This window comes from Ambystoma mexicanum, chromosome 1q (assembly GCF_040938575.1).
Source record: "Ambystoma mexicanum isolate Mex_15411 chromosome 1q, UKY_AmexF1_1, whole genome shotgun sequence".
Classification (NCBI taxonomy): Eukaryota; Metazoa; Chordata; class Amphibia; order Caudata; family Ambystomatidae; genus Ambystoma; species Ambystoma mexicanum.
The window spans coordinates 558338847-558365718 of record NC_090922.1 but is presented as its reverse complement, the minus strand read 5'-3'; the positions used below and the strand labels follow the sequence as shown (position 1 = coordinate 558365718).

The window sequence follows — 26872 nt, the reverse complement described above, 5'->3', positions numbered from 1 at the left end:
GAGGCTGGAAAGCTCTGTGCAGAAAAACAGGAAGACTCTCTTGGCCTAGGATCAAACATACTATATTAAGGAATAATTGCAAGGCAAAAGGGGAGTTAACCAGGATAAGCTATGAACAAAGGGCACATTTCTTTTAGATTAAAGAAGAAGAAGACATCTACAATGGCCAGAGAATTAGACATTTAAAAGTGCATGAAGTCTATGCAAGGTAAAGTGAGCCAGTCTCTAGAGGAGTACCAGCACCCTGCAAAATTGAATCAAATAGCAGTAAATAGGTCAAAACTGACAGATTTGTGGCCTCTTCACATGTGACTCAGAAGTCGAAAACAAGGGCTATTCATTAGAGCCTCAGGCGAAGATAGTGGTGTGTTCACACTCCCTTGAATGTTCCAGGAGAGTGAGCAGGCTGCAAGGTCAACTACAAATGGTAGACTTTGACTTATGGATGACTGATGAGAGATGATGGACTAATTGGGAACACAGGGAATAGTTGACAAGATTCAAACACCTACGTTTTGTTTCATGTACGTGCTGCTAAAGAACCGAAAATCCAAGGTTGGGATAGCATGCCAACCAATCAGTGGATCTAACGGGCAACCTAACAGTTCGATGCCTGTCAGTTCTCCCTGCTTTATTAAATGAGCATAAAGTAGTACTTTGCCATATTCCTTGAGTCTGTCTGATTATTTGGTCTGGGATCATTGTTCAGGGTGCTAGAGCACAACGTCATTTTACCAGGTTCCCAAGCCCTCTCACATTCCAACTGATACATGTAAATTCAACCACCATCTACTGTTGACATACATATTTCCACCAGAACATTAACTAATCCCAGTGGGGCGTAATGTAATGTACCTCTCCTGCCCAGCCCACAATACAATAAGGTTACTCTATCATCACCAAGTGCCATTTGTATCCCCAGTATAACTCACCCAGCCCCAACCCTCATCTTCCCCCAATTGGCAATATAGTACTCCCAAAATAACCACCCAACCAAACTCTGCAGCATTGCATGGGGTTGTTGGCGCACAGGCATCAACCAGGGCCCTACAACAGCTGTGAAGAACAAAAAATGGCATTATTCAGGAATTATTCTCTTGTAGTCAGTGATAACAAAAAGATGGAAGGGGAATAATAACCACAGGTTGCATTGAGCATGATTAATTTTATCAAGCAGAGGCCGCACAGACCCAGTGGGCCTCAGATCACAATATATATATGAGTAGTGGCAGCCTGTGAAAGACATAGTCAAGGCAAAAACAGTCAATCCAGCTTCAAATTGCAGTGGATCACACATCAAGGAACTTCACGGTCTACTCGGGGTTTCCTGAAAAATTATGTTCTGCCACTGCATTCTATGCGGAGCTTAGCAGGATAAAACATTGCATACTTCATGTTTAAGTCTCTAAGCCTTTTCTTCACAGACACAAAGATTATACTCTCTTGCTGTACAGCCACAGAAAAATACTGGTAGATATGCAATCTACTGGAGTCAACGAGTATCTCTCTCTTCTCGTGGGCGGCTCGAAGGATAACGTCCCTGTCACGATAGTTCAGCAAGCGGGCAATAATCGGACAAGATGGGGCTCCAGGCTTGCGCTTAGGGGCCAGTGATCGGAGAACGTGTTCGACCACGAACTGCTGCGACAGTTTAGGCTTGTCTAGAAGTGAAAGGAGAGTGTGCTCCACAAAGTCCCCCATAGTGCCTTCAAGGTTAGTATAATTATAATAGTTCTTTTATAATGCTCTTAAAACCAGTGAGTGGTTTCTAAGCAACGGATCCAGATTCAAACCTGTGTTGAGCTACGCTGTCTTGCTTCCAAGAAAAACGTGTTGCTCGTGAGCTATCCTTTCTCACCAGGTGTTCTCAGGGACCCCTATAATCTGAATATTATTAAGCCTTGACCTGGATTCCAGTTCATTGTTCTCCCTGTCCACAGCATGGACTTGTTTAGTGAGGGCAGCCATGTCTGGCTTCAACCGACAAACATAATCATCCACAACACCTACCTTATTCTTGGCCTCTGTAAGCTCAAGTCAGTTTTTTCCAGCTTCATATTGATGGACCGAATCATGCCAATATCATCCAGCTGAACAGCAGAGAAACCCTCCTGCAAATAGATCATGCGTTGCAGTTCGGTAGGCTCTCTCGGTTCAGCAGAATCACTCACAGAAATGGCATCACTCGAGGTGGGCACTGAGATAGGGGCTGCTTTAGCAAATATATTGATGGAGCTTTGCTTCCTTCCAGCTCCTTTAGTCATTGCAGTCTCCAATGTGTTCAAGTGGTCACCACAACGTAGTGGTACAGTTACATGCCTTAGGGATCCCAAAGGATGGAATTTCCTAGAGTACGGTGGTAGTTCTATCCTCAATGAGAGGCAGGGAGAGGCAGGGTTCCAGTGGCAGCATATTTAGGCTCTGTCCCCTGTCTGTGTAGTGCTAGTTCTGGGCAACCATGTGCATTAGGGGGCACCCACAGCCACTACACCGCTACAATCACATGCTCCTCAGAGGGTAGCTCTATATATACAGCCTCCAGCAGAGTCCCAGGAAGTGTGGGCAAAGGTGCCCCACATACTCATACAGTTACACCTTTAGATAGTCAGTGATGAGGTTTACACCAGGGAACCAGCAAGTCAGCAAAAACCTGGGGTAGAAGCAGTCTGAGGCACCTCTGCAGGACAGTGGTGGATTAATCAAAAGATGGCCCCCTGACTGCACCAGTCCAAAAACAGATGGAAAACAAGAAGCAAGGGAGAGGGGTTGTAATTCAGCAAGTGCAAGTAACTTCCAGTGCCTAACTTACACTCTGCCCCTCAAGTGGCAGACGAAGGAGCCAGTTAAGTGTGAGTGTAATCTCTGCCCTGCCACGCCAACCCACACAGTAGGCATCAGCCTCAGAGGATACTCTGATGCAGCATAAACGTATGGTGGGGAAACAGGACAGACATGAAAGGCTGTGCAGCTCTCACCTCTTGTCAGTCCACCAAAGTTCCAATCAGCCAGTTCACCGACACTCCAGTGTCTCAGCCCACTCCACGCAGCGCAGCAGGGCACCCACCTGAAGCGTGTAACTGCTAGATGTGTAGCGGGTTTTCCAGCAGTTTTCTTTGATCAGAAGTGGAATGCAGGCTCCATTCGCAGTTCAAGCCTGCTCACACTTCACCCAGGTAGGAGAGACCTCCTCACCTTGCAGGTTTTATTGCGCCCACCATTTTATTGTGAGTCTCGCGATCACGTGATGTAAAGGGCACAATGCAGAGAAAACTTCTCCACACCAAAGTATGCCACCAAATCACAGCGTGGCCATGCTCAAAACACCAGATAGGAGCACAGAGACAGTTGTTGATAGCACCGTGTGTCAGGAGCTCAAGAACTATGCACCCATCTTACTTTGCTAGCAACAGCCCCCTACCCAGTCCATAAAATATTTGACACTTTCTCTAAATCTTCCTGAAAAAATGACAATTTATTTTTTAGCATTGCCATTCTCTGCTGTATTTCTCTATTCTCCACTTTAATCCAACAAGTGAGACATACTAATTGATGGTTGGAATATTCATCCCTGAAAATCTCTTCATCTGTCAAGTGTGTGAACCTATATCCTTCACTGAGGGCTAACACTGCTCTCCATCCTCTTACCTCATCATTTGTTCCATGAACAATTACCCTTTCATCTCCTACCACTGCTGCTTCTAACTCTAAGGAGACAACCTGTCCTCCTTTCTCATCCATAGGTATTTCTGGTCTAAACAAAAACTCTTCAGATATTCTAAATATTTTACTTACCAACCTGGCTAACCGCAATAATAAAACAGTCACTAAATACAAAAATACTTCTGGATCTAAAGGGACACCTCGTACTGCATTCTGACCTGCAAAGGCTAATATAAACTCTTTCACATTCATATAGTGTATCCCTGGAGTGGAGCATACTCTTCCTTCTTCAGTAAAATATATTGTTATGTACAGCTTTGTCATGAAGTCATGCCCTAATATCTTAACTGGTGTCTGCCGAGAATTAATAATGGCATAGACACGTCATGTTCTCCTATAGAGATTGATAATTTGTCTGAAAAGGAACTAAGCGCATTTGCCCCAGAGAATCCCTGCACATTCATGGTAATGCCTGACATTGGGTATTTTCCCGCACGCACACAGGAGCGAGTTGCTCCAGTGTGTACAAGAAATGAAAATGTCTTACCTCCTAGTTACCCTGACCCTTGGTTCCTCTTTGGGGTGTGGTGTCACTGATAGTACTGAACACATCAGGTCACTATGTGGGCTGTCCTATTGTGGATATAAATTCATCCCTATACCTGTGAAAGGATTTCCTCCTACCACGGTCACACTTCCTATTCTGGGTGTGGGTGCTTGCGGGACTCCTGCATTCATATTTCATTGTGGTACCATGCCCTGTTGTGTCTGTGCTTGATGGGTTTGCATCGGTTGTGTTTTCATAGGCACTTGCTGTGGTTGCCCTTGTGGCAGTTGCATTTGTAACAGAGCGTGATGTGTTTGTGGTGCATGTGTCTCATTCTGCGGGTGATCTTATGATTAATACTCCTGTGGTTATGTATTGTATTGTGGAACATACCCCACTCCCCCTCTTGGAGTTTGCCAGTTTTGCTGCATGCCCCCTCTACTTCTGCATGTTTTGGCGGTATGTCCCACCATCCCACAATTCCAACAGTGTTGCGGCTGTCTGCAATTAAATCTTCCTCCTCCCCGAGGGTTTTGAAATCCATCTCGTCCTCCCCTAGTTCCGTTCCCTCTCCCCCTTGGCCAAAAATTGTACCCACTCTGATCCATAGGGTATACTACATTGTTTTGCTGCGGTGGTCATATGTCTAGTGTTGTCACACCATCACCATTAGTCAATACCACTCCCTCTATGGCTAGATATGACAATTCTTTCTGCACTTACTTTGCTTCATCCTACTTTCTACTCTCAGCTTTCTTCTTATTTTTCTCCTGTAACAATCGACAATGATGTACAATAGTCAACTGTATTTCTGTCCATGTCTTCGCTACCATCCCTTCCTGTATCATCATCTGCTGTTGCACTGGTACGGGCAGTCCCTGGCATAAAATGTGGTAAAATAATAGCACCATTTTATCCCACAGTTCTCTCATCTCAAGACACCATCGCTCTTGAATATCTTGAATAAAGGCAACAGGATTTTTATCCTCATCCATTTTCCTAGTCATAATCGCACCCATGCCTGATGTTCAGGGATATTGTACCCTGATTGCTCACTATACATCTGGTCTGCTATTATTAAATGGCGCTCCATTGTGTGTCGTGTTTTGTGCAGTCACACCTGCATACACTGCTCATTTCCATATGTGGTCAGCTCTCTCCCCTAGAATGGCTGCCAGCAGCCCTTTATGTGACCTGTTGCTAATGTCTTTCCTGATGGCATTCTCTCTAACTCATAAATCCTTGTTCCTGTACCTGAAGTCAAACTAGGTAATTTATATTTCAATGATCCTTGTCCATTTGTGGCCATGATATATATTGTGGTCGTCGTCCCCCTTTCTCTAAGAATGGGAATTGTGAAAATCCTGATCCATAATCATACCCACCTACACTTCTTGGTTTCCAGGTGTGGCTGGTCTCGCCCATTTGTCTCCATCTGGGCAGTGACCTTAATCTGCTTATATAAGGTGGTGATATATCCCCTGAACTGCACAACCTTGCTTGTGGTCGCTCAATGTATGCTGTCGGTTCTAGCAATTTTTCTTCAGGGTCCTCCAAGTCTGACCCCTTTACCCCTTTTTCTACACTTGAGTCTTTTGAAAAACGCATGTGCCCACTCTTTGGCCCTTCTCCTTTTCTTCCATTTCTTCGTCTGACATCATTATGCCCCAACTTGTATGACTTTCATCCCTTTCCACATCATCAAGATCTAATCTACTTAAAGGCATCATTCTCTACTCATCTATTACTATGACATCTGACCTACCTTCTTTTTCCCTTGATAGAGATCCTTCAGCATTCTCTTTGGTTTTATACCCATTGTTATCCCTTATTTGCCTATATAAATCCCCAATCCTTTTCCCTATGTTTTCTGCTTCTTGCTCGTCAGACCATGTCTGTATTCTCGGTATCTTTTGCAGCTCACTCTCTCTTCCTCAGATCGTTCTCGTTGTTTGATCGGCACCATGCTATTATTAGAAAGATGATGTATTTCATCATCTCTTTGTCCCATACTTCTGTATATCGCTCCTTCCCTTTTCCTCACCCCTCTGATCTCTTTGTCCTATTGCCTTCTTTGCAACCTACATACTTTCAATCTCTGTGTTTCTATCTCCTCTCGTTTCTTCTCTTCTAGTCTCCCCTTTTCTTTCCTTGCCTCGTACCTTCCTGGTTCTTCCTTTCACTTCCGCTCTTTTTCCTTCTTTTCTTTGTGTACTTTCTCTTGTTCTCTTTCTTTCTTTTCCTGCTCTTCTCTTTCTTCTCTTTCTCTAACCCCATCAATGCCCTTGTCATATAGCTTGAGTAATATCTGTCCTCCTTTCCATTCATTCTGCACTATCGTCACTTCCTTAGCCCTGTACTTCACTGGTCTTTGTCTCTTTGCTTCTTCCTCAATCTATCTTTCTATCTATTCTCTCATCACGCTGTTTACTTTCACTACGTGTTAACATATATTTGCATTCTCTACTTTTGTCCTCTTGCCCATTGTCCTCACTGTTATAAGCAGGGGGCTTGTATGTCAGATTAACATACCTCGCTACTGCTTTCAATTCCTTTAAAGGATAAAATCCCTGCATTTCAGTATCTGCGCTCTTGTTTTCAGAAGGGGAAAGAGGAGCCGAAGTTGTTGCAGTCTCTGCTTTATGCTTATTAAGCATCCACGCCTTCTCAGGCAGATCTTCTTTCGCACTCTGACACATCTTCTACAACTCAAAGACGGCCAACATTTTCTGTAACTTCTTCCCCTTATATGTAGTATGCAAGTATGTTGTCATATGTCGCAATGCTGTTTTTGACAATGAGCCTTCTTGAGGCCCCGGCATACTTGGTTTATTTGTCGTGCTCTTCACACACTCTGTGTGATACTGCCTTATTTTGGGTGTATATCTCAGCAGGGTCCTGCATAGATGTAAAAGGGGAGTGCCCCCATGGTGACAAGTCAATTTCGACTGTCAATACTTACCAGAATTTTTATCCTTTTATTTACTTTATCAAATATGCCACACTGATTAATTTGAGCATGCACCATCAATCGCCGCCAATTATCAGAAAACCATGTTATTTACCAATTTTAAAAATCTATGCAATGATGATCGTTCTATTCCTTCATTTACACTTTTTATCAATTCTTGCTGTCTCATTGTTTTATTATTGACACTTTAAGTGATCTCATCTTTATTTATTTATTATTCCCCTTTTTTTAATCCTCCTGATTGACATCAATCTCTTGATTTAAAAATCTGATGATCACCTTATTTTCTACATCTCCTAATCTAGACACAATAAAGATTTTACACTGACATATTTGTAACCCCATACACATGTGCACTTTGATTTTTTTTGCCTATGCTTTCCTTTACTATCTTTAGTAAATGTATGTCATCTCACTTTTTACCCCATTTTGAAGTTTGATATGCACTCTTCTTTTTGGCCTTGGCTCAGGAATACTTAAAAAATGCCCCCACTTTGAGTTTTAGTGCGTACCCTACTGCCCCTCTTGGAACCAGGAACAGAGGTATCTATTTCATTTCTTTCTAATCCCACAAATCCTGTTACTTATATACATATATTTACAATACAATCCCTCAAGCTATATTTGCCACTTTCGATGCTCTACTTACATCCGTGACTCAGCTCGAGACCCTCAGCATCGACTCTTCCCCCATCGACCAGTTTGCCTTCAGTCCACGGGACGCACAACACAGGAAGCTCCATGTCCTCTGGCTAATGGCGAAAGTAGTCGATAGTCCGAGAGTCTAGATCTGGGACCAGGTCGACTGGACCAGAACCATCTGTACCGCTACCAAAATGTACTCTAGCACCTTGAAGCTTCTCTTGTTCTTGATGGAATTACCAATAATGATCTCAGACCCAAATAACCGGACATACTCAAGGAATATGGCAAAGTACTACTTTTTTTCAGCACAAATAAAGTAGTGCAATCTGATGAACAAAAAACTGTAGTCCATGCACTCACCCTTAGGTTTTGATTATACAGAGGCTTTATATCTCGATCTGTATCATCTATGACATCATCCTACGTGGCAAACTATAAAGCCTATTGAAGGGAGGGATTGATTAAGGGAACATGTATACCTATATAGCATATAATTATTAGTAATACCACTAGATGCAACTTATTTAGTAGGCATGCCTTGAACCACCTCTGAATATGTATAATACAGATTATAGCAGAATAACAAAAGTGGGTTGTCCTTTGAAACATGGTTTACAATGTTGCTACATAGACCCTATAATTGTTTGGCATTCTCTCCCAACCATGGACTTTTGGCTCTTTAGCAGCACGTAAGCAAAATGAAAGTCAGGTGCAGAAAAAAACCTCAGGCTACTAGCCACATGCTCAATTAGCCCATCATCTCTCATTGGTTGGGCCCTAAGCCATGGTTTCTACTTTGCAGCTGACTTTGCAGCCTGTTCTCTGTTCTGGGACTTTCAAGGGAGTGTAGGTACACCATTATCTTCATCGAGAGCTTAATGTATAGCCCTTGTTTTCGACTTCTGAATCACATGTGAGGAGACCACGATTGTGTCCATTTCTACCTTTTATTTACTGCTATTTAATTCAATGAAGCTGGGTGTCATTACTCCTCTTGGCCTCTGGAGACTTGATCACTCCACTTTGCATATGCTTTTTGCATCCTTGATTGTCCAATACTTGGCACTTGCAAACGTTTTCTTCTTTGCTTAATCTAAGAGAAATAGGTCTTACGTATATGGTTTATCCTCTTGACTACCTTGTGCATTGCAGTTATTCCTGGATGTGTCATCCTTGATCCCAGGCCAATAGGCTCATCTTTATTCCTCACTCGAAGCTGTTTTCCAGTGTCTCCTGACTCTGCAGCCCTGGTCTGTCTCTGAGGTAGCTTGATTGGTTTCAACATGAGTCTGGCGTCCATCTTTCCATCATGGCTGCCCTGGTCACGTCATGTTTTCTTCTGCAGCAAGCCTCTATATGTCTTGTCTACCTTGCGTTTCAGCAAATGCACATTCACTTCATCTCTACTGACACATTTAGTTGGTGCACATGATTTCTTCATATTTGATTACATGTTTCTCTTATTATTCCAGTTGCATCTTCATTCTTTAAGTATTTGCATATCATTTCAATGTGTGTTCGTATCATTCCTTAAAGACATGTGCAGACATCCTTCCACCCTTTGAGTGTGAGGCACATTCAATATGGTTGTCTAAGTGCATATCCTCTTTCATACACTCGATGTGGTATTAGGACAATACCTTGTGTCCCACATAGGGCTCTTCTCTGGATGTTCCAATATGATGGAGATGAGGGGGCGGGAGCTAGGGATGATGTGTCCATCTGCTGCTCCTCTACCATCCAAGTTGAGGTGTTGTACGTGTCCTTTCCCTATCACTGTATTGTAGCTGTCGTGGTACCATGTTGGGGCCCTTCCTCTGGGAGTACTAATTTTTCTGCAAAGAAAGTAACTGTGCACAGATTGACATACCTGTGACATACATATTCCATTAATTCCCTATTTCTGTACTGCATTGGCTCCAGATCATTTTGGTGGGAGATGGGACACACCCTCTCTTTTCACATACATATTTTTCCCTTGCTTGGGCTCTTTTCCTCAAATGCAATTACATATATTCTTTGACTAATTGTCTATATGCTTTTGGTAACTTTCTCTGTGGGGTTGCAGTGACTAGAACTTTTCTTTTTCTTTCAGAAGGGCATATAAGCTGACTGTTTTGTGGCTGCGTATGCAGTTGCATTTTCACACAACGCTAAGCCTGCTGAGCACATTTTTGACTGTTAAATGGGCAGAGCCTTTTAATGCTTCAATTAATCTTGTTACTAAAGGTGCACACTGACATGTGGACTCATCTGCTCTTCTATATCCCTTTTTCTTTCATCTTGATAAACCTAAACATATTGTATATTTCATGTATGCATAGTCACCATATATTGTAACATCTTTATATGCTGGATTTTTTTATTGATTCAATGAGTAAAATGAATTATGCTGTTTGTGCTGAATAATATGAGGGCAATATCTACTGTATGGTGATCTGAACTCCTTCCTCCTAATCTTTCATATATTTCACTACTACTGTGCCCATGTGCCTTTTTTCACTTTTCTTGTATATACTTCATGACCCACCTACATAGACACTTCTCCTGTATCAACGGTTTCTCCACTAATCCAGCTGAATTAATCTGCCTTTTCCTTATATACTACTCAATCATAACCTTTGGTGGCTGGTCCTACTGGTTTGGCCATGTGGTGTCTCACTGTGATGATAGCTGTATTTATTAATAGTACTTCATGCCTACTTGCTCTCTGTGTGGTGAGTGTGCATTTGTCTCTGTTGAGGTTGGAAAATACTTCATTCTTTATGTACAAAATGAGTGGACATCACATAATTGAATGTTGTTGCCGCTACTGCTTGTTCACTTATAAGGTGTTCCTGCACGATTAGGCCAATATAAATGCTAAACCTTTTTTTTTTCTGTGATAATCTTTGTGTCAGTTCTGCTGTCATTATTTGGCCATTTGTGTGTAAAAGTAAGAGATATTGATTTCTATAAGCTGGTGCTGCTAGTACAGGTGTATTGCTGACTGATGTTTTGACATTTTCAAAGCTTTCTACCATTTCCTCTGTACATACAATTGTATCCGTAACCTTCTACATTTCTTTATATCTCTGCAATAGGGATCTAACATGTATCAAATAATTGAACCCCCCACACCCCTGAGCGGCAACTATTGCATACTCCTATGATTTGCTGTTTCTCTCTCATTATGTTGCACTGTGGCGTGTTGTCTCATTGCTGTGGCTCTGTCTGTACTTATCTTTCTTTCTGTTGCATACATCAAACCTATACATACTATTTCTTTCTGGCAATATTGTAACTTGTCTCTGTCCACCTTGTATCCTTGGTCTGCTTCTATTGTCAGGAGTTGTGTTGTGTCCTCTCTGCACTGTCCCTGTGAGGTGCTGTATGCTAATTAGCCTTCTACATACAGTAATAGTGTACTGTCCATGTTGATATTCCCTAACTCCATCTGGAAGACCCTGTTGAGGATACTGGGAGGTTCACAGTACTCCTGGGGTAACCCAGTGTGTTGGAATCTGTTTTCTACGATAGGGAAAACCTGTCAAGCTTTCTAACTCTGGGTGTAATGGTATGGTGAAGAATGCATTATCGAGGTTTAATACACGGAAGTAGACTATACTAATGTATATTCAGCTTCCTCTATGTCATTTATATGGTGGACAATCTGAATGAATCTCCATGATCCCCCCTTTGATGCTTCAATGGGTTTTTAACTGTGCTGCAAGGTGACCCCAAAGACACGGCGATGCCTTGGTCAAGCAGTGCTCTTATTATTCCATACATTCCGTCACCTGCTTCTTTGTATAATGGGTATTGTTTTTACCCTGCGGAGTATGATACCTGTTTTTAAGTTTCCATTTTCACTATCCATATGCCGGTCAGGGGCCCTATGTCATGTGAATTGCTTGTCCTCAGTCTACTAGGTACTCGTGCTAAGTCCTCATGTGGTTGTGGTGATGGAATGGTTACTGTCATTACTGTTTGTCGGACTTCGCTGTGTTGTATTACCAAATGGCAAGGTATTCCAATTTCAAAAACTACTTCCCCATCTGTGTCCAGATTTGCAATAAGCTGTTCATCAGTATTTTCTTTCAGTGGTAGTGTAAGGTCTATACATGATACACTTCTCCACTCCATCCCTTTCTCCTTTTCTCAACTGTGCTCATTACAATGATTGCATCTTTCCTCATTATTACTACATCAATGTGTTAAGTGAAAATTGTTCCTGGGGCTTCCTCATGTGGTGTCACTGATCTAAATGTCAATTCTACTGGAAGGTGAAGTATCACAATCAATCAAAATGGTAACTGCATATACAAACAGTTCCTCATATAATAGTACTGCTCTAATTGTGTTAGTGCTGCAAAGTGCCTGTAGCACTGTGGCTAATCTATTCTAATGCATGACTGATGTTAAAAGCACAATTCCTTTGTCAGTGAATGAAATGGTCTTATTGAGCTTTTTTTTTAAGGAGATCCCTCCCTAATATATTCACTGGTGTATCATTATAGTGCAATAATGGTGCAACCACGTCCTATACTATGGGGTAAATCCTCTGTAAAAGGAACTCTTAAAATGTTTCCCAGAACTGTGCACATCAATGTCTGCCGCGGGCGGTCCTACTGCGTATAGGTGTTGTTTCCTAAAAGACAGAAAGTATTTCTGCTTGTGATACCGGCTCTAGTGTAATGTACGAGTGTTCCTTGTTGTAGGGCATTCTGTTCCCATGGTACTGAAGTAGCCTGCATTGGAGCTTGCTGTGTAATGTTCTGGATTGCATTAGGTGTGAGCTACTGCATGAGTTGTCCCTGTGTGGGAGCTATCATTTGTATGTGTCGTAAATTCTGGGGTTGGGCAAACCAAGGGGCATGCATTGGCAGGGGACTGCAGTCTGTTCTAAGGCATACAATCCCTGTGATGCCCCTTGTGTGTAAGGTGGTCCCGTGGGTGTTCCAGGATGACATTGCATATGTCAATCTCAAGATTGGTGGACCATCTTCCTGCATGTTTAAATCCCAAAATGTGATCTTTATTCCCCAAATCCTTCCCCTTCCCCCTTTTGTGAGTTGTTGTGTGCTTCCTGGGCCGTTCCACTATCTCATTTGTTGTTGTCATGTGAATTTCCCCAGTCTTGTGCTGGTCTCCACTGCTGCTGTGTACCTGTGGGGTTTGTTACTACTGCTCCCTCCATCCCTGTTTAACTTTAATTCACTGTGCTTTGCTTCAACTGCACTTTCACTCACACACTTTCAAAAATGCACTGTATGTCCTGGTATTTCTTTCCATGCCTTTGCTTTCATACCCTCAATTCTGTGTAGCTCTGTGTGTACTTCAGTGGAAAGGCCCTACCTTAATACATGGTAAAAGATTGATATATCCTATTCCCATGCTTCTCCTGTTACCTCTCACTATATTTCCTGAATGAACTGAGCATATATACTTAATTTTTCATGCCATTAAAAACACTGACTTCAGAGCTACCAGGTTATGCCCGCCCCAATGACAAAGCACCGCCATGTGCATCCTTTTCTAATTGAACACCTAGGCAACCTTCTTGGACCCAAGTTGTGCTTTCGGATTTCCTCAAGTCATGCTTCCACATCTTTAATTATTGTCCTATGCATTTTCAATAGTACTTCTCCTGCTGTCCCAGTATCAGTTTTCCCCATTAGGCGTAGCCCGTCCCTTAGCTGAGTCGCCCTGTGCACTTTTCCCTTTTGCTTTGGGTACTACTGCTTCTAAACTTTTACAAGCTTTGTTTCTATTCATTATCACTAAAGCTAATTTTCCACAGGGTGCATCTGCTCTTTTCATAGGGCCTCTTTATAGTAAAGGGGGCTCATATTTACGGTGTGTGCATCCTATAGCTTGCTTTGAAGGGTAGTTGCCTACACAGGAATCCTAAGGGAGTGCTCATCCTTTCGTCTCTTACTGCAAAAAATAATCATACTAAACATTTTCATTTTGAAACATAAGTCTTTATGATGCTAAAATCAAAATAAATTCATGAAACACAATAATACTTTCAACAATATCACAAGTGCTGCCCCCTTTTGGTGCACTCTTACCTTTTGCAAGAATCTCCAAATGCAAAAATCTAATGCAAAATCACCATCAAATATTAAAGGCACAATGTGCTCTTGCGTGAGATTCACAAGGCCACCAAGATACCCCCACTTCTTCACCTCAATCTTATGCCACATTCAAAGTTGTCAACACCAATTTGTCAATCTCCATTCAGAACTATGTACAAAATATACAATGGAAACATGAAAACATGAAAAAATACAAAATCACAGTTCTAGAAATTTTCTACTGCTACCTGCCTCACACCTTTTAGCAAAGGTGTAGGGTAGTATCCTTGCTTGCTACAGCAGAACTTCCCACTATTTCTGCCTCACACCTTTTAATTCTAGGTGCCCTCAACTGCAGGACCTCCCACCATTTTCTAAAGCAACGTTGCCCATCTCCCTCCTTTATTAAGGGATGTGTACTCTTCACTTAACAGTTATTTAACGTGGTAACACAGCTCCCCACTAAGAGCCCTTCTGTTCTGCTACTAAATAAGAGAAAGAAAACCTGGCCAGAAAAACAACACATGACTCACACCAGCATCCCCTCCACCTTCCACATACTCACTCTCTCTGTAGTTCTTGAGTCCGATGCACCGACTCTCTGGGGGTCTCCGGAAGTCTCTCAGATTGACTCTGCCCTCAAGAAGGCCTGCACTCTGGGAGGGTGGGCCATGGGCATGGAGGGGCCAGTCAGGCCTTTTCCTAAAACATGCACCTGCAAATCCTTCTTCAAGAACTGGGCAGAACATCTGTCCTCTCCAGGTGGGCTTAACTTGTCCCCAAAGCATGGTGGGGAAGCCAGCAGATTTTCCTGGAGGAACTGAGCCCCTGTACTGGGCCAACCAAAATGTAGGCTAAGTCCCTTCTTCGGTCAATAAAGGTACTTGCAGGGGCCAAAGAAATGCAATGCACAGGATACATTGCAATATCTACTTAAGCAGGGCATTATCCACAGACATTCAAATTATAATGGTGTGAGTACAGACATATATTACGTTTTACAGAAAGCAAAAGCAACATTTTTAAACAATGCATCTGCCTGATTGGCTGATGTAAAAATGACATAAATGTTTATACATCCATTATACTTCCATTGGCCTGTTCTAAACATGTGGCACACCATCAGATCTATATGTTAGCTCATTTCTAATAAGGTCATTTTGGTTCACACAAGTTGGGAGTGAATGAGAAACATTAAACATATGTAGCTAGGGGGATTGCAAGTGCCATTTGTTGCCTCAGTAGGCGTGCAAGTGGAGTGGTAAGAATTAGAACCAATTATCTGCATGTGAGGTAGTCCCTGTGACACATAAAATATGACCTTTTAGTTCCGACCGGATCCCTCTTCAGGTTAGCACAAAAGCCTATTCCTGACATTTAAAATCTCTTGCTTGGTGGGAACATTGTTTCTCATGCCACATGCCTCTTCATGAATTGTCTTTGTCCTGTCCCTGACTTGCATGCAGACTTTAGCTGCCAGGGAATTCAATTCATTTGACTGGTGCTAGTGGAGCACACATAATCACAAAATGGCTCCATTATCCTGATGTATTTAAACAGAGTATCTTAATTGTGAATTACTGCATTGCCTTAGGTTTCTGGTTAATGCTATGTTAAAGAAGAAAAATTGTAATGTTAATTTTGTATGGTGTGCATCACATGTTGTCTTTACTAATACGGCATTCATATGAAGTGTCTGTGTTTCCTTCTTTTCTCTACACACTATTCTCAAAACGGCTAAAAAACCACAGGTGGGGATTTACAAACTTCTTATTCCGTGGAGCAATGTCTGTTATCTGCAAAAAGAAGTTCAAATCCTAAAAGGTGCCAAAACCCACATGGGTATCCTATCTAGCAGGTAAGTAAAACTATGATACTCAAACAGTACACATTGTATTAGTTATACAAAGTTCATTACTAAAAAAGTCATCATAAAAAATGATCATATCACATAAAACAATCAAACAATTTTAAAATCACACAAGTAAATCAGCCTTAGTCGGTTCAAATCTTAAATTTGATCTTTGGTCGAACTCGTATGGCCTAATCACACTGAGTCCCCTAGCCTAAAATGTTATTTTGGCTATTTCATATTTTAGTTTTTCAAATTCCCAACTTGTTCAAGTTTCTGTCGCATTATCACAACAATGTAGGACATTCTTCAGGGGTGTGTAGTATCTTGTGTCGATCTTATTCAAGATGAAACCATGTACTCAAGACTCAGTCTTCTTGTAAAGAGGATGTACCCTCTCTGACTCGAGGGTTCACTATCCTGGAGTCTTCTCTAACCTTGAATGGTTACTTTAACGGCAACATTCCAATTGCTTTAGAACTTGATGCCTGGTTTCCTCTAACTTCTGTCCATATTGTTATAAACTTGTGGCCCCGGCGTCACTCCATCCACTCAAAATATGTTCCAATTTCTCAAAAAAATGCATATACCCAATAGGCTGTCTGTTCCTCATATAACAGTGTTGGAGAGAACTGTCTCCAAGGTGTCCAGCCAATTTATTCAGTTGTCGTTTCCTAACCAAACGGAATTGTCATCTTTTCTTTAGTGGTCAGTCAGTCTCAATAGTAGTGGGTAGCAACGCTGTTATATGAGGAACAGACAGCCTATTGGGTATATGAATTTTTTTGAGCAATTGGAACATATTTTGAGTGGATGGAGTGACGCCGGGGCCACAAGTTTATAACAATATGGACAGAAGTTAGAGGAAACCAGGCATCAAGTTCTAAAGCAATTGGAATTTTGCTGTTAAAGTAACCATTCAAGGTTAGAGAAGACTCCAGGATAGTGAACCCTCGAGTCAGAGAGGGTACATTGTCTTTACAAGAAGACTGAGTCTTGAGTACATGGTTTCATCTTGAATAAGAGCGACACAGGATACTACACACCCCTGAAGAATGTCCTACATTGTTGTGATAATGGGACAGAAACTTGTACAAGTTGGGAATTTGAAAAACTAAAATATGAAATAGCCAAAATAACATCTTAGGCTAGGGGACTCAGTGTGATTAGGCCATATGAGTTCGACCAAAGATCAAATTTAAGATTTGAACCGACTAAAGCTGATTTACTTGTGTGATTTTAAAATTGTTTGATTGTTTTATGTGATATGATCATTTTTTATGATGACGTTTTTAGTAATGAACTTTGTATAACTAATAAAATTTGTACTGTTTGAGTATCATAGTTTTACTTACCTGCTAGATAGGATACCCATGTGGGTTTTGGCACCTTTTAGGAATTAAACTTCCTTCTATTCTCTAAACAGCTTGTGCCATTTGATTTTTGCATAAAAATTTGTAAGAAAGAAAAGCCCTTGCACATGCTTATTTTAATCCATAGATGGCAGTGTGGTACTGCTCATGTGATCTATATACGCATATTTGGTTGCTCCCTTTTTTCTACCAGAACATGGTTTTCAAAGTTCTCAGCCTGAGAATACAATTCATGATCGCTACTTTAAGACTTGGCTCTGTGTGTGTTTTGTTTAATTTGTGTCATCTCAGCTAATCAGCGCACTCTGTCCTGTCCTTGTGCCTGGGACTACTTATAATTTTAAAGTTGTATTTATCGCTCACTGCTGAGTGCTAACCTTCTGTTGGAAAGGGTTTGTATAAGTTAATCTTTTGTCGTGCGGACAGTTTCTTAAAATGTTGCAACCTCTGGAATTAATTTGTCTGATAGCATGCTCTGAGAAAGAAGACTTGTGTTTTGATAGAAACTGGTTCAATGATGGCCTGATGGTGTGTTGTATTTTACTAAATTGAAATAGTGCCTATAGACATTTCTAACTAAAATGGTATGACGCTAATGGAGCTAAAGAGCACATGATTATTTCTATATGCAATATATAATGTATATAAGGTGTGTGTGTTTCCATAAACGCCTGCCTGCTGTTTCATGCTCAGGAGTGGGAGGAGCCTTTCTCTATGAGAAAGCCTGATAACATTTGGAGCTTTCATGTAATGTGCTTAGCTAATGCGAACTGGTGACACTCCTGCATTCTAGTGTTCTGAAACCCTGTTCTCTAGTTCTTAAGCTAGTGCAAACTATGGGGTGATTAGGTTAAAAGCACATGGGTGTTTGGATAAAAAAGATTTGTTCTAGTTAAATGAATATGTGGCTGTCATTTTCTGCTGGGCTTACGTGTAAGTGCCTGCCACAAAAGGGACTTGTTCATGTGTTTTTCCTCTTCTCTTCTGTGTCTATTTTTAAAGGGGCTTCCGCAGGTGGTATTTTCATATTGGTTTTATGTGCTGAATAGATGGGTCCATAATTACATATTCCCCTACACAAGTATAGAACCTCCACTCAGTAAGATATCAGAACAACTCAGCAGGAGCCTCCATTATGTACTACTGTATGGGCAGCATTGCCATTTCGAGGAAAATAAATACCTATGGTGAAAATAGCATCATTAAGTGTAAATATACAAACTGTATTTAGCCTTTTCAACACATATTTCTGTTGCAAAAAACTATATAAAATATACTCTAAAGTATAAAAGTATATCTGATAAAATGAAGCAATATACTAAATGGTATATATTATATAATGAAATATCTAGAGAGAGCCAGAGGGACAAAGAGAGAAGGGAAGAGAGAGCGAGAGGGAGAGAGAGAGAGAGAGCGAGAGAGAGAGAGAGAGAGAGAGAGAGATAGAGTACCCCCTGCCATAGTTTATTCTTATTTTGTAAGCCACTGAGTAGTTCTGAGCAAATAGCCTTGTGACATGCAATATTCTTTTCACCTATGGTATAGGATATTGTATTCCTTATAACACAGGGCCATACACAGTCATTTCCTTTAATACCTGTACTGTTGCTTAATTTCTTTTTTTTTTTATTATTTGTATATGTTCAAAAGAACTTTACAAAAAAAAGTTGAGAGAAAATAAAACGAAGTGCAGTAACTACACAAGGGTGGGACCATACACAGTCATTCCCTTTAATACCTGTACTCTTGCTTAATGCAATGTAAGAAATCTTCCAGTTGCTGATACATATATAATGTAGAATCTCTTTGGATTGAAAAGAAAACATAATATGTATGTGTCTAATGTGTTGCAGAAAAATAGTTTAAGCAGTTTAATAAAATGCATTCAAAACATTTTTGTTTTGTGCTTTAAAATAGCAGTAGCATGCAGATTCTGGCTCTCATGTGTTAAACTCTAGCAGTGCACAAAACAAAACACACTACCATAACCAGTTCCTTATTGGCTAATGGCTGTATAGAGTCACAGAAAGCGATTTACAAAAAAGGAATTTAAAAAGCTTATAACTATTATGGGAGCTGGGTTGGATTGTACTTTGTACAGACACCACTGTTTTAAGGCTGTTAGCCAACATTGTATGAATACACATTTTTAAAAAAGATTGTCGCAGCTTAACCTGCTGTAGTGTCATCTGGAATCCTGCTCTGTGCTTCATAGGGCAGCAGGCATTGTGATGTCACAACAGGAGTATAATAACTGATTACAGAGCAATAGTGATGTATTTTTTTCATTACAGGCCAGCAGTGATGTCATAACTAGCCTGTAATAAGAACATTATTTACATACTTCTATACGGGTATTGCAAACTGCCTTGTATTTTATATATTCACAGTTAAGATTAATCTCACAAAAAGTTAAAAGTCACCATAGTTCATTTACAAACGTTCACTGTATACCAGTTCAAATTGAACCATAAATCTCTGAAGTACAAACACTAACTCCATGCCACTACAATTACAACCTTAATGCTCACCTCAACTATGGTTTTGATGTCACCTACCTAATACCTGAAGTGAGTGCTCAGTTTGGATTTGCAGTTGTATAAAGTGAGTGTTTATACTTTCTAGTTTTATAATAGAATTATTTGCGGGGGAAAAATGACTACCTCATGTGGCGCGGCAGGGCCTGGAACATGGCATGAGGTTCTGCGAGATCTCATTCCTACCACTACACCCAAGGCTCAATCCATTTGTAAGGACAAGCATGGCAGCAGAAGGTCTTAGGTGGTGCAAGAGATCCCTGGCAAGACTGCACAATCAGGACCGGTCCACTGTCAGTGGAATGATCATGATTGCAGGTCTGACAGTGGCACAGTCACATGGCCGTGGTTAAACCATTGCCATGGGAAGAAACCCTGGCCGGCCCACGTGCATACAAAAAGTATGGAAGCATAATGAAAATGTGAAAAAGTTTTTCTATGTTTTGAACAAGAATGTGGGAGACCCTCTACTGAGAACGAACGTGGGCCAAATACCCAGTTCTATGGAATGTCTTCCTCTCAGGAGTGTCTACAACCATGCTTTAGCTCACTGCAACATTCACAGAGAAAAAATATCAATTTGCATATCTGGCTGGTCCCACCCACAAGTGCATTTCAGATATGCAAATGGACATTTCTCCTAAGTGAAAGGTGCAGTGACCTAAAACGTGATTATACACCCTCCCGAGTGAGCACCTTCCCAGAGAACACGTTATTTGGCAGTGTTCATTCTTGGTAGAGGGGCTGCCAGACCTTGTGTTTTTTTTGGTTTTCTTTGTTTTGTCCCATATCTGACTTAGGAAGAATGAGGATGATAATCTAGTGTGGGCCTCTGCCCCATCATCAGTGCTTAATGTTTGGGGATGTTTGCCAGGGCTCAGCCCTGGCACTTATTTTTGAGCCCCGGCACTTATTGTCTCAGACTCACTTTAATTATGAAGTGTTGACAGTCAGTCCATCCATCAACCACAATGATCAGGTGTGAGCTGTAGTGTATCCCCAAATATGTCGACACACATGGGAGCAGCTATGGGTGGTGGCAGCAGTGTTGCCAACCCGCAGTGTCACAGGAGTGCTAGAAAATATGTGGGCCTTGGCACTAATGTGTTTTACAAATTGAGCAGTGCCCATCATGTTCTCATGGATACTCCCCACGGTGTGCAACACAGATGTTCATCCCCTACACCACCCACCAGGGAAGTTTAGTGTCCCACCCCTTGTCCTTCCCAATGGCCTCCCCCATGCAGTTTTGTGCAATACCGTAGTCACTTGCACTGTGCCTAGTTTATTGCAGTCCATGTTATGAAACTGACATGTTCATTTATTTTCTTCCGCAGCTCCTTCATTCACTCGCAGGGAGGCATGGCAGCCAATGGTCTCTCTCTGGGTGTGCATTGGACTGCTGACAGTCATGGGTTTTATCTGTTTCGCCATCGTGTATGCTCTGTGGCAGCGGCCCGGGCCATCACAAAGTGTGAGTATAGAAAGAGAAGACTACTGAGGGAGTTGCAGGGACAAAACTCCCTTAATCAGGTGAGGCATGGGGGTGATGGTATTGAGCACGCACCCACATAGCTTTGATTCGGTCCACCCAGGAAAATATGCTTCTTGCCCCCAAGAAAGTACATTAGTATACAATGAAATCACCCTTTTTTCATTTGCCATGATCAAAAAGAAGTAGAACTTCAATGGTCAGTGCCCATGAGTCCACCTCATCCCCCCCTATATGTTAAGAAAGGATCTCTTGACCTCTCCAATTCATGCAAGGTCATTTTCTCCTACCCCAGTTTCATCACCTGGTTACAAGTTTGGGGGTGTATCCTCTGGAAAGCCACCAGATGGAATTACCAGGAGTGCATTCAGTAAGTAGATGGTAACAGGAAGAGTTCACATGGGTTCTACGTTATTTTGCCGCAGGATTTTTCGTGGCAGGACTTTTCATTGGCGTTTCTTTATCGAAAAAAAACTCATCGTTTTTTTTTTGGCGGGGGGTTACCCACCCAACCCCCCCTTTTTTTAATTATTATTTCCTTTCAGCCACAAATATTTATTTCATTTTTAACCCCCCCCCAAAAAAGAAAACATCGATGAAAAGTCCTGCGACGAAAAATCCCGCAGCAAAAGAACGGTATACCTTCATGTGACTGTAAGTTATGCAGACCCTTTGCTTAACCCCCCATGTTGTCCCATTGGACTCAATGGGGAGATAGCATATGACCAGATGCAGCAAAGTCAGATCTGGTAATGCTTTTATGTGGAGACAATTATCTTCCCACAGAGGGGTCTAATCTTTCTCCCTGACTTTTCAGCCAATACCTGGAACCTCTTGCCCGCCACTTAGCTGCTCTCTGCTCAGACTTTCACTGCTATGCGGATGACACTCAGCTCGCTTTCAGGCTCCCCTCGGTCACCTCTTCTCCCTCTCTCATCCCAGATTGTCTGTCCGCAATCCAGGAGTGGTGCGCCGCCAATGATCTCTGCCTTAATAACAGTAAGACATAGATCCTCCTTATCAGCTCACCTTCTTTCCGATCACTCTCTGCCCACCCACTCTGGGCCATCTTCCTGCTCCCACCTGTGAGGGTAAGAACCTCAGGGTCATATTCGACTCCACACTCTCCTTCTCTCCTCACATCTCTGATGTCTCTAAGATGTCTAACTACCAGCTACACCTCCTCAGAGGTATTCTTCCTCTCCTCACTTCCCCCAAAAGCTCACTGTCTCCAGTGCTCTAGTTCACTCTAGGCTGGACTACTACAACAGCCGCTTTCTAAATCTACCTTCCTCTACTCTCCATCCTTTACAACTCATCCAGAACAGGACTGCAAGACTTATCCTTGGCCTCAAGCCCAGGGATCGTATCTCTCCAGCTCTGAAATTTCTCCATTGGCTCCCAGTGGCAGTAAGGATCAAGTTCAAGACCCTCTGCATTGTCCACAAGGCTTTCTGGAGCTTAGGACATCAAGTTTTACGTGAGCTACAATAATCCTCTTTTTAGGGGCTGAGTGGGTGAGGATAATGAAACACAAATTAAAGAAAATCCCACAAATCAGCTTCCTTCCCTTACCACTCAGAGTGAGCCGACCTAGATGTATGTATACTTAATTCTTTGCATTCTTTAACCCAAACACAGGGCACTTCACCATGTGGTTATCGAAAAAATACACATATTTTAATATTTATCACAACATGTTATCAATTCAAATATACAATATTAAAACTACACATCAATTTGTTCCAAACACATACTCAACCACATATCTTTGTGTGTACATATTTCTTCATTTCTACTGAAAGCATAGAAATATATGCTTAGAAAACCTTTTCTATGCCTTTCTATGGTGTATTCTCCTCATCGACAATGTTCAAAACTCTGTCTCCCAAGCTGTTAAAACACTCACAGTCTACTTGGACTCCAAGCTATCCATGTTAAGACAGGTCAATTCCATATAATACTCGGCAGCCTACCACTCCAAACTACTAACCGCAGCTAGATCGTTCCGCTGTGAGAAAAACTGCCTAACCATCGCCAGAGCCATAATCGGATCCCGTCTTGACTATTGCAATGCCCTTGTGGCAGGCACTTCCGCTAAAAACATAGAAAAACTCCAGGTTGTCCAAAACAATGAAATAAGGGCGGCCATTGGCATTCACCAAAGAGACCACATAACAGCTGCTAGGAGACAAGCCCACTGGCTCCCCATCAAAGCAATGATCATTTTCAAAACCCTGGCACTCACATACAAATGCCTACACAACACAGCCCCCCTCTATCTTGTTCAAAGAAACTGAAGACCACACACTGCCAAACCCACCAGGACCCCCCACACCAAGAGAATCACAGTAAATAAGGTCTTTAAGACGTGCCAGAGGATCTAGCTTCCCTATTGCTGCATCCCATTGGAACTCTCTTCCACCTCACCTTAGAGGAATAACCTCCCACCTTGCCTCCCGCCAAGCGTTCAAGACCATGCTTTTCGTATGGACTTGCCATCACCCTATGAGACCGAGTGGTCACCTTTCATAAACTGTATCCATTAACAACTGTTGTAACTAAAAGATAGTACTGTTATGTATGCTCCTAACTGCGATGCTTATTGTGACCACTAGCAATCTCTGTATCGTGTAACTAAGACATTTTCTGTGGACCAGCGCCTCGATGCCTCTGGGCTGCAAGTGCGCTTTATCAATTAAAAAAAATAAATAATAAAATAATAATAATAATAATAATAATAAATACGTTGTTTCTGTGTTGCCCAGGGTGTGCTGTTATTGGTAATGGTCTGGACCTCTGTCTCTAACCTTGTCTCCTTCTCTGTCTTGTGTCTCTGAACCTCTCTCCACCTTTAGCATTATATGTACCCAGACATCCGGAAAGATACAGAGCTCTCGGTCAGCACCACCTATGTGTAGAACGCCCAATGTTGTTGCAACATGGACCCTCTCTGTTTTTCAGGTATCTCTCCCTTATTTTAATCAATTGAAATATTTGCTGAACATTAGTTCACGAAATGATGCGAGAGAAGAGGTAGGCTTGAAGGGTCTGCATGATTCAGATAACACCTAGCAAGTGGAGCACGATATAAGCACACACACAATAAATGATCCTCAAGGACACGATGAGGGGTAAGAAAAAGTAGCAAGATTCATGGGGAGTGGGAAGATTTTCCTTCGAGCTGGCAGATTTGGAGCTAGGTGCATTGATTGATAAGGAGTTCCAGACTCTTGCAGAAGCTCTGCAAAAGGCTAGGTTTAGAGTTGTGGCGTGGGACCAATTTGCCAACAATAGGAACTCTCCACACTGACCATCTTGGAATTGTGGCCTTGTAGCAGAACATAATTCATATGGTTATTCTGGATTTTGGTAATGTGGTTTGCTCAGTAATACAGGTGCAACATTCACATTATGACCAGAAAAATACTGCAAGTCATCATTAGATATGCACATTGCACAATAAATAGAAAATGTGCAGTGTTAATACAAGTAGATTACTTTGTTTTCCTGTTTTTAATAGCTGCTTTTGCAACAAAAAAAGCAAAAAGCCCCTGGAACCCCTCATCTGTTTTTTTCATCTGGTTGCACAGCCGCCAGCAATGATTTAGGTGGCGCTAGCGATGGTGCACCTCATAACACTGCTCTCACTCACATAGAAACAGAGAAATAGAGTGAGAAAGAGAGAGAAAGAGAGAGGGAGAGAGAGCTGCCCATGATAGGCAGGGTACAGCTAATAAGTGAAGCAACTGCAAGCTACACCTTCCCCATCTGTCCTTCTCTCTCTCCCTCTCATCCTCCCCCCATTTCAAAGTTAGGTACAGCTGTTTCCATGCTGCTAACCCAACTAAACCGTAGGCTTTACCTTCCCAGCCTTTATGCTTGAATAGTGCTGTTGTGAATTTTCCAAGGTGCATCTCAAATTCTGCGGTGGGTTATTCTTTCTGTAGGTGTTTGGGGTCAGGAGGCCAATGATAGTGTAGCACAAAGTTTAAAAGATGATATTTTACTCCACTTGGGGGCAGTATAGAGATTGCAGAGCAGAAGTAGTGTGGTCAGTGTTTTTCAAACCAAGGATAAGTCTGCATGCATGATTTCTGACTCATTATTTGCTTGTTTCTGACAGCTGTGTGCATCCTCACTCACACATCTAAATTCTGGCTGGTCCCCCCAGCCCTTCATTCTTCAGAGGTTGGCCATTTGAGTTCCTTGAGGATCCTCCCTCAGTTTCCTGTTAACTCAATGCCCAGTGACCCCGCACAGAGGAAGATCACCTTGTCTGCAGAACAACTCTCAACACCTGACTGTTCACTAGAGCGAAACAAGCAAGATATCACAGCAGCTGCTTCTGGAACAACTAGAATCATCCCAGGCTGGGACTCGTGTTTCATCACATTGATCAGTCAGAGAAATGTGTATTATTTTTTAATAGTGTTTCATTTCTGTCTGGTTGTTTAATATATGTTGTAAATATATTGTTGAATGTTTCTTCTACTGTATATGTTACATTCATGATTAAATGTGTAATAATTATTATCTGATTTTGTGATTTGCCCCATGTTAACAATTATTTTATTTATGTTTTGCATTTATTTACAGCGCACATAACCGTAGGTATCTAGGCGCTAGTTTCATTGTGGAAGGTTAGGTCAGTTATAACGCGTTTTTTCCCCTCATCCCCAAGCGCGGGTCCGGGTTTCGAACCTGTGTTTGCTCAGCATGGTCTTGCTTCCAAAACCCGCGCGCCTCCCGTCCCTGTCCCGTTACTGTTTTAATTCCAGGGTTATACACGAGTGAATGGGAATCTGCTTGTTCTGATTAATGTAGGTGGGACTCCAAGACCCATCTGGACCACTCAAGAGAACTCTCAAAAGATAGCTCACTCAGACTGTAAAAATTAAAGGGCCATCACAAACCTCGCCCAAAGACTGAGCAGAGCACCAGCGCTTGCAAACCAAGACACAATAGAGACAGGAGCCTTTTAGATCAACCTCATTGACATATGCTACATGCCACACCGCTCAACTCAAGAAGACTGTGGATATCTCATGTTGTTGGGCCAGTCTCCCTATCAGACATAAGACACTGACAACATACCACATCCATCATAAAATGTCACTGGGACAGTAACAACACTTCAGCTTGATGGATAACATCACGACTTGAACTCTAGCACTTCAGTCTAGCCCTAAAATTCAAATGGCAGGACTCCTCAAGAGCCTCAAATCATCTGCCCTTTCCAAAACCAACCAACTCACCTTTCAGGCTACTAGAATCCTTACACTACATACACATGGACCACTGCAACACACATGGACGCTTTCTGCGTGTTAGCAGCCCCCCAATCAAAGGAACCTCAGCAGAGTGGACCCCCAGTTAATTACATGGCCTGTCACATTTTTAACTCTATCATACACTGTCTGCACCCCATCTCCCCAAAAAGTTGACCTTGTCCCAATGTCTTCCTCTTATAGATGTGGGTTTTTCCCTTTGAATAAAACATGTGTCAATGCCCCAAACACATAAAGGCTCCGGCATGCCCAGCCTGCGCTTCTCAATACCACAGCTTGCTGCACTAGCCTCTCCTCACACCCAACTAACCACACACCTATCTTTGTTAGCAAAACCATGTGCCAAGAAAATTGAAGAGGTGCACTGTACAGGACCACATTTAATTTCCGTTCAATTGTATTGAATGGACCCTTTAAGGAAGCATGTGAAACTGTCATTTTG

The 26872-nt window shown here is 42.0% G+C and overlaps 1 protein-coding gene across 4 annotated transcripts in view; it reads left to right on the top strand.

The window, feature by feature from the left end:
- LOC138531625 (nectin-1-like) overlaps positions 1 to 25680 on the top strand; it is a 176547-nt gene extending 150867 nt beyond the window's left edge. The window contains exons 4-7 of one of the 4 annotated variants that reach the window (XM_069640999.1): positions 20985 to 21121; positions 22393 to 22549; positions 23998 to 24103; positions 25314 to 25680. In XM_069640999.1, the coding sequence (XP_069497100.1) occupies positions 20985 to 21121; positions 22393 to 22549; positions 23998 to 24103; positions 25314 to 25377 (464 nt within the window). In that variant the 3' untranslated portion in view covers positions 25378 to 25680. Of the gene's footprint in view, positions 1 to 20984; positions 21122 to 22392; positions 22550 to 23997; positions 24104 to 25265 lie in introns of all 4 variants that reach the window. The other 3 variants (XM_069641000.1, XM_069641002.1, XM_069641001.1) reach the window with 3 other exon arrangements.
- The last annotated feature ends 1192 nt before the right edge of the window (positions 25681 to 26872 follow it).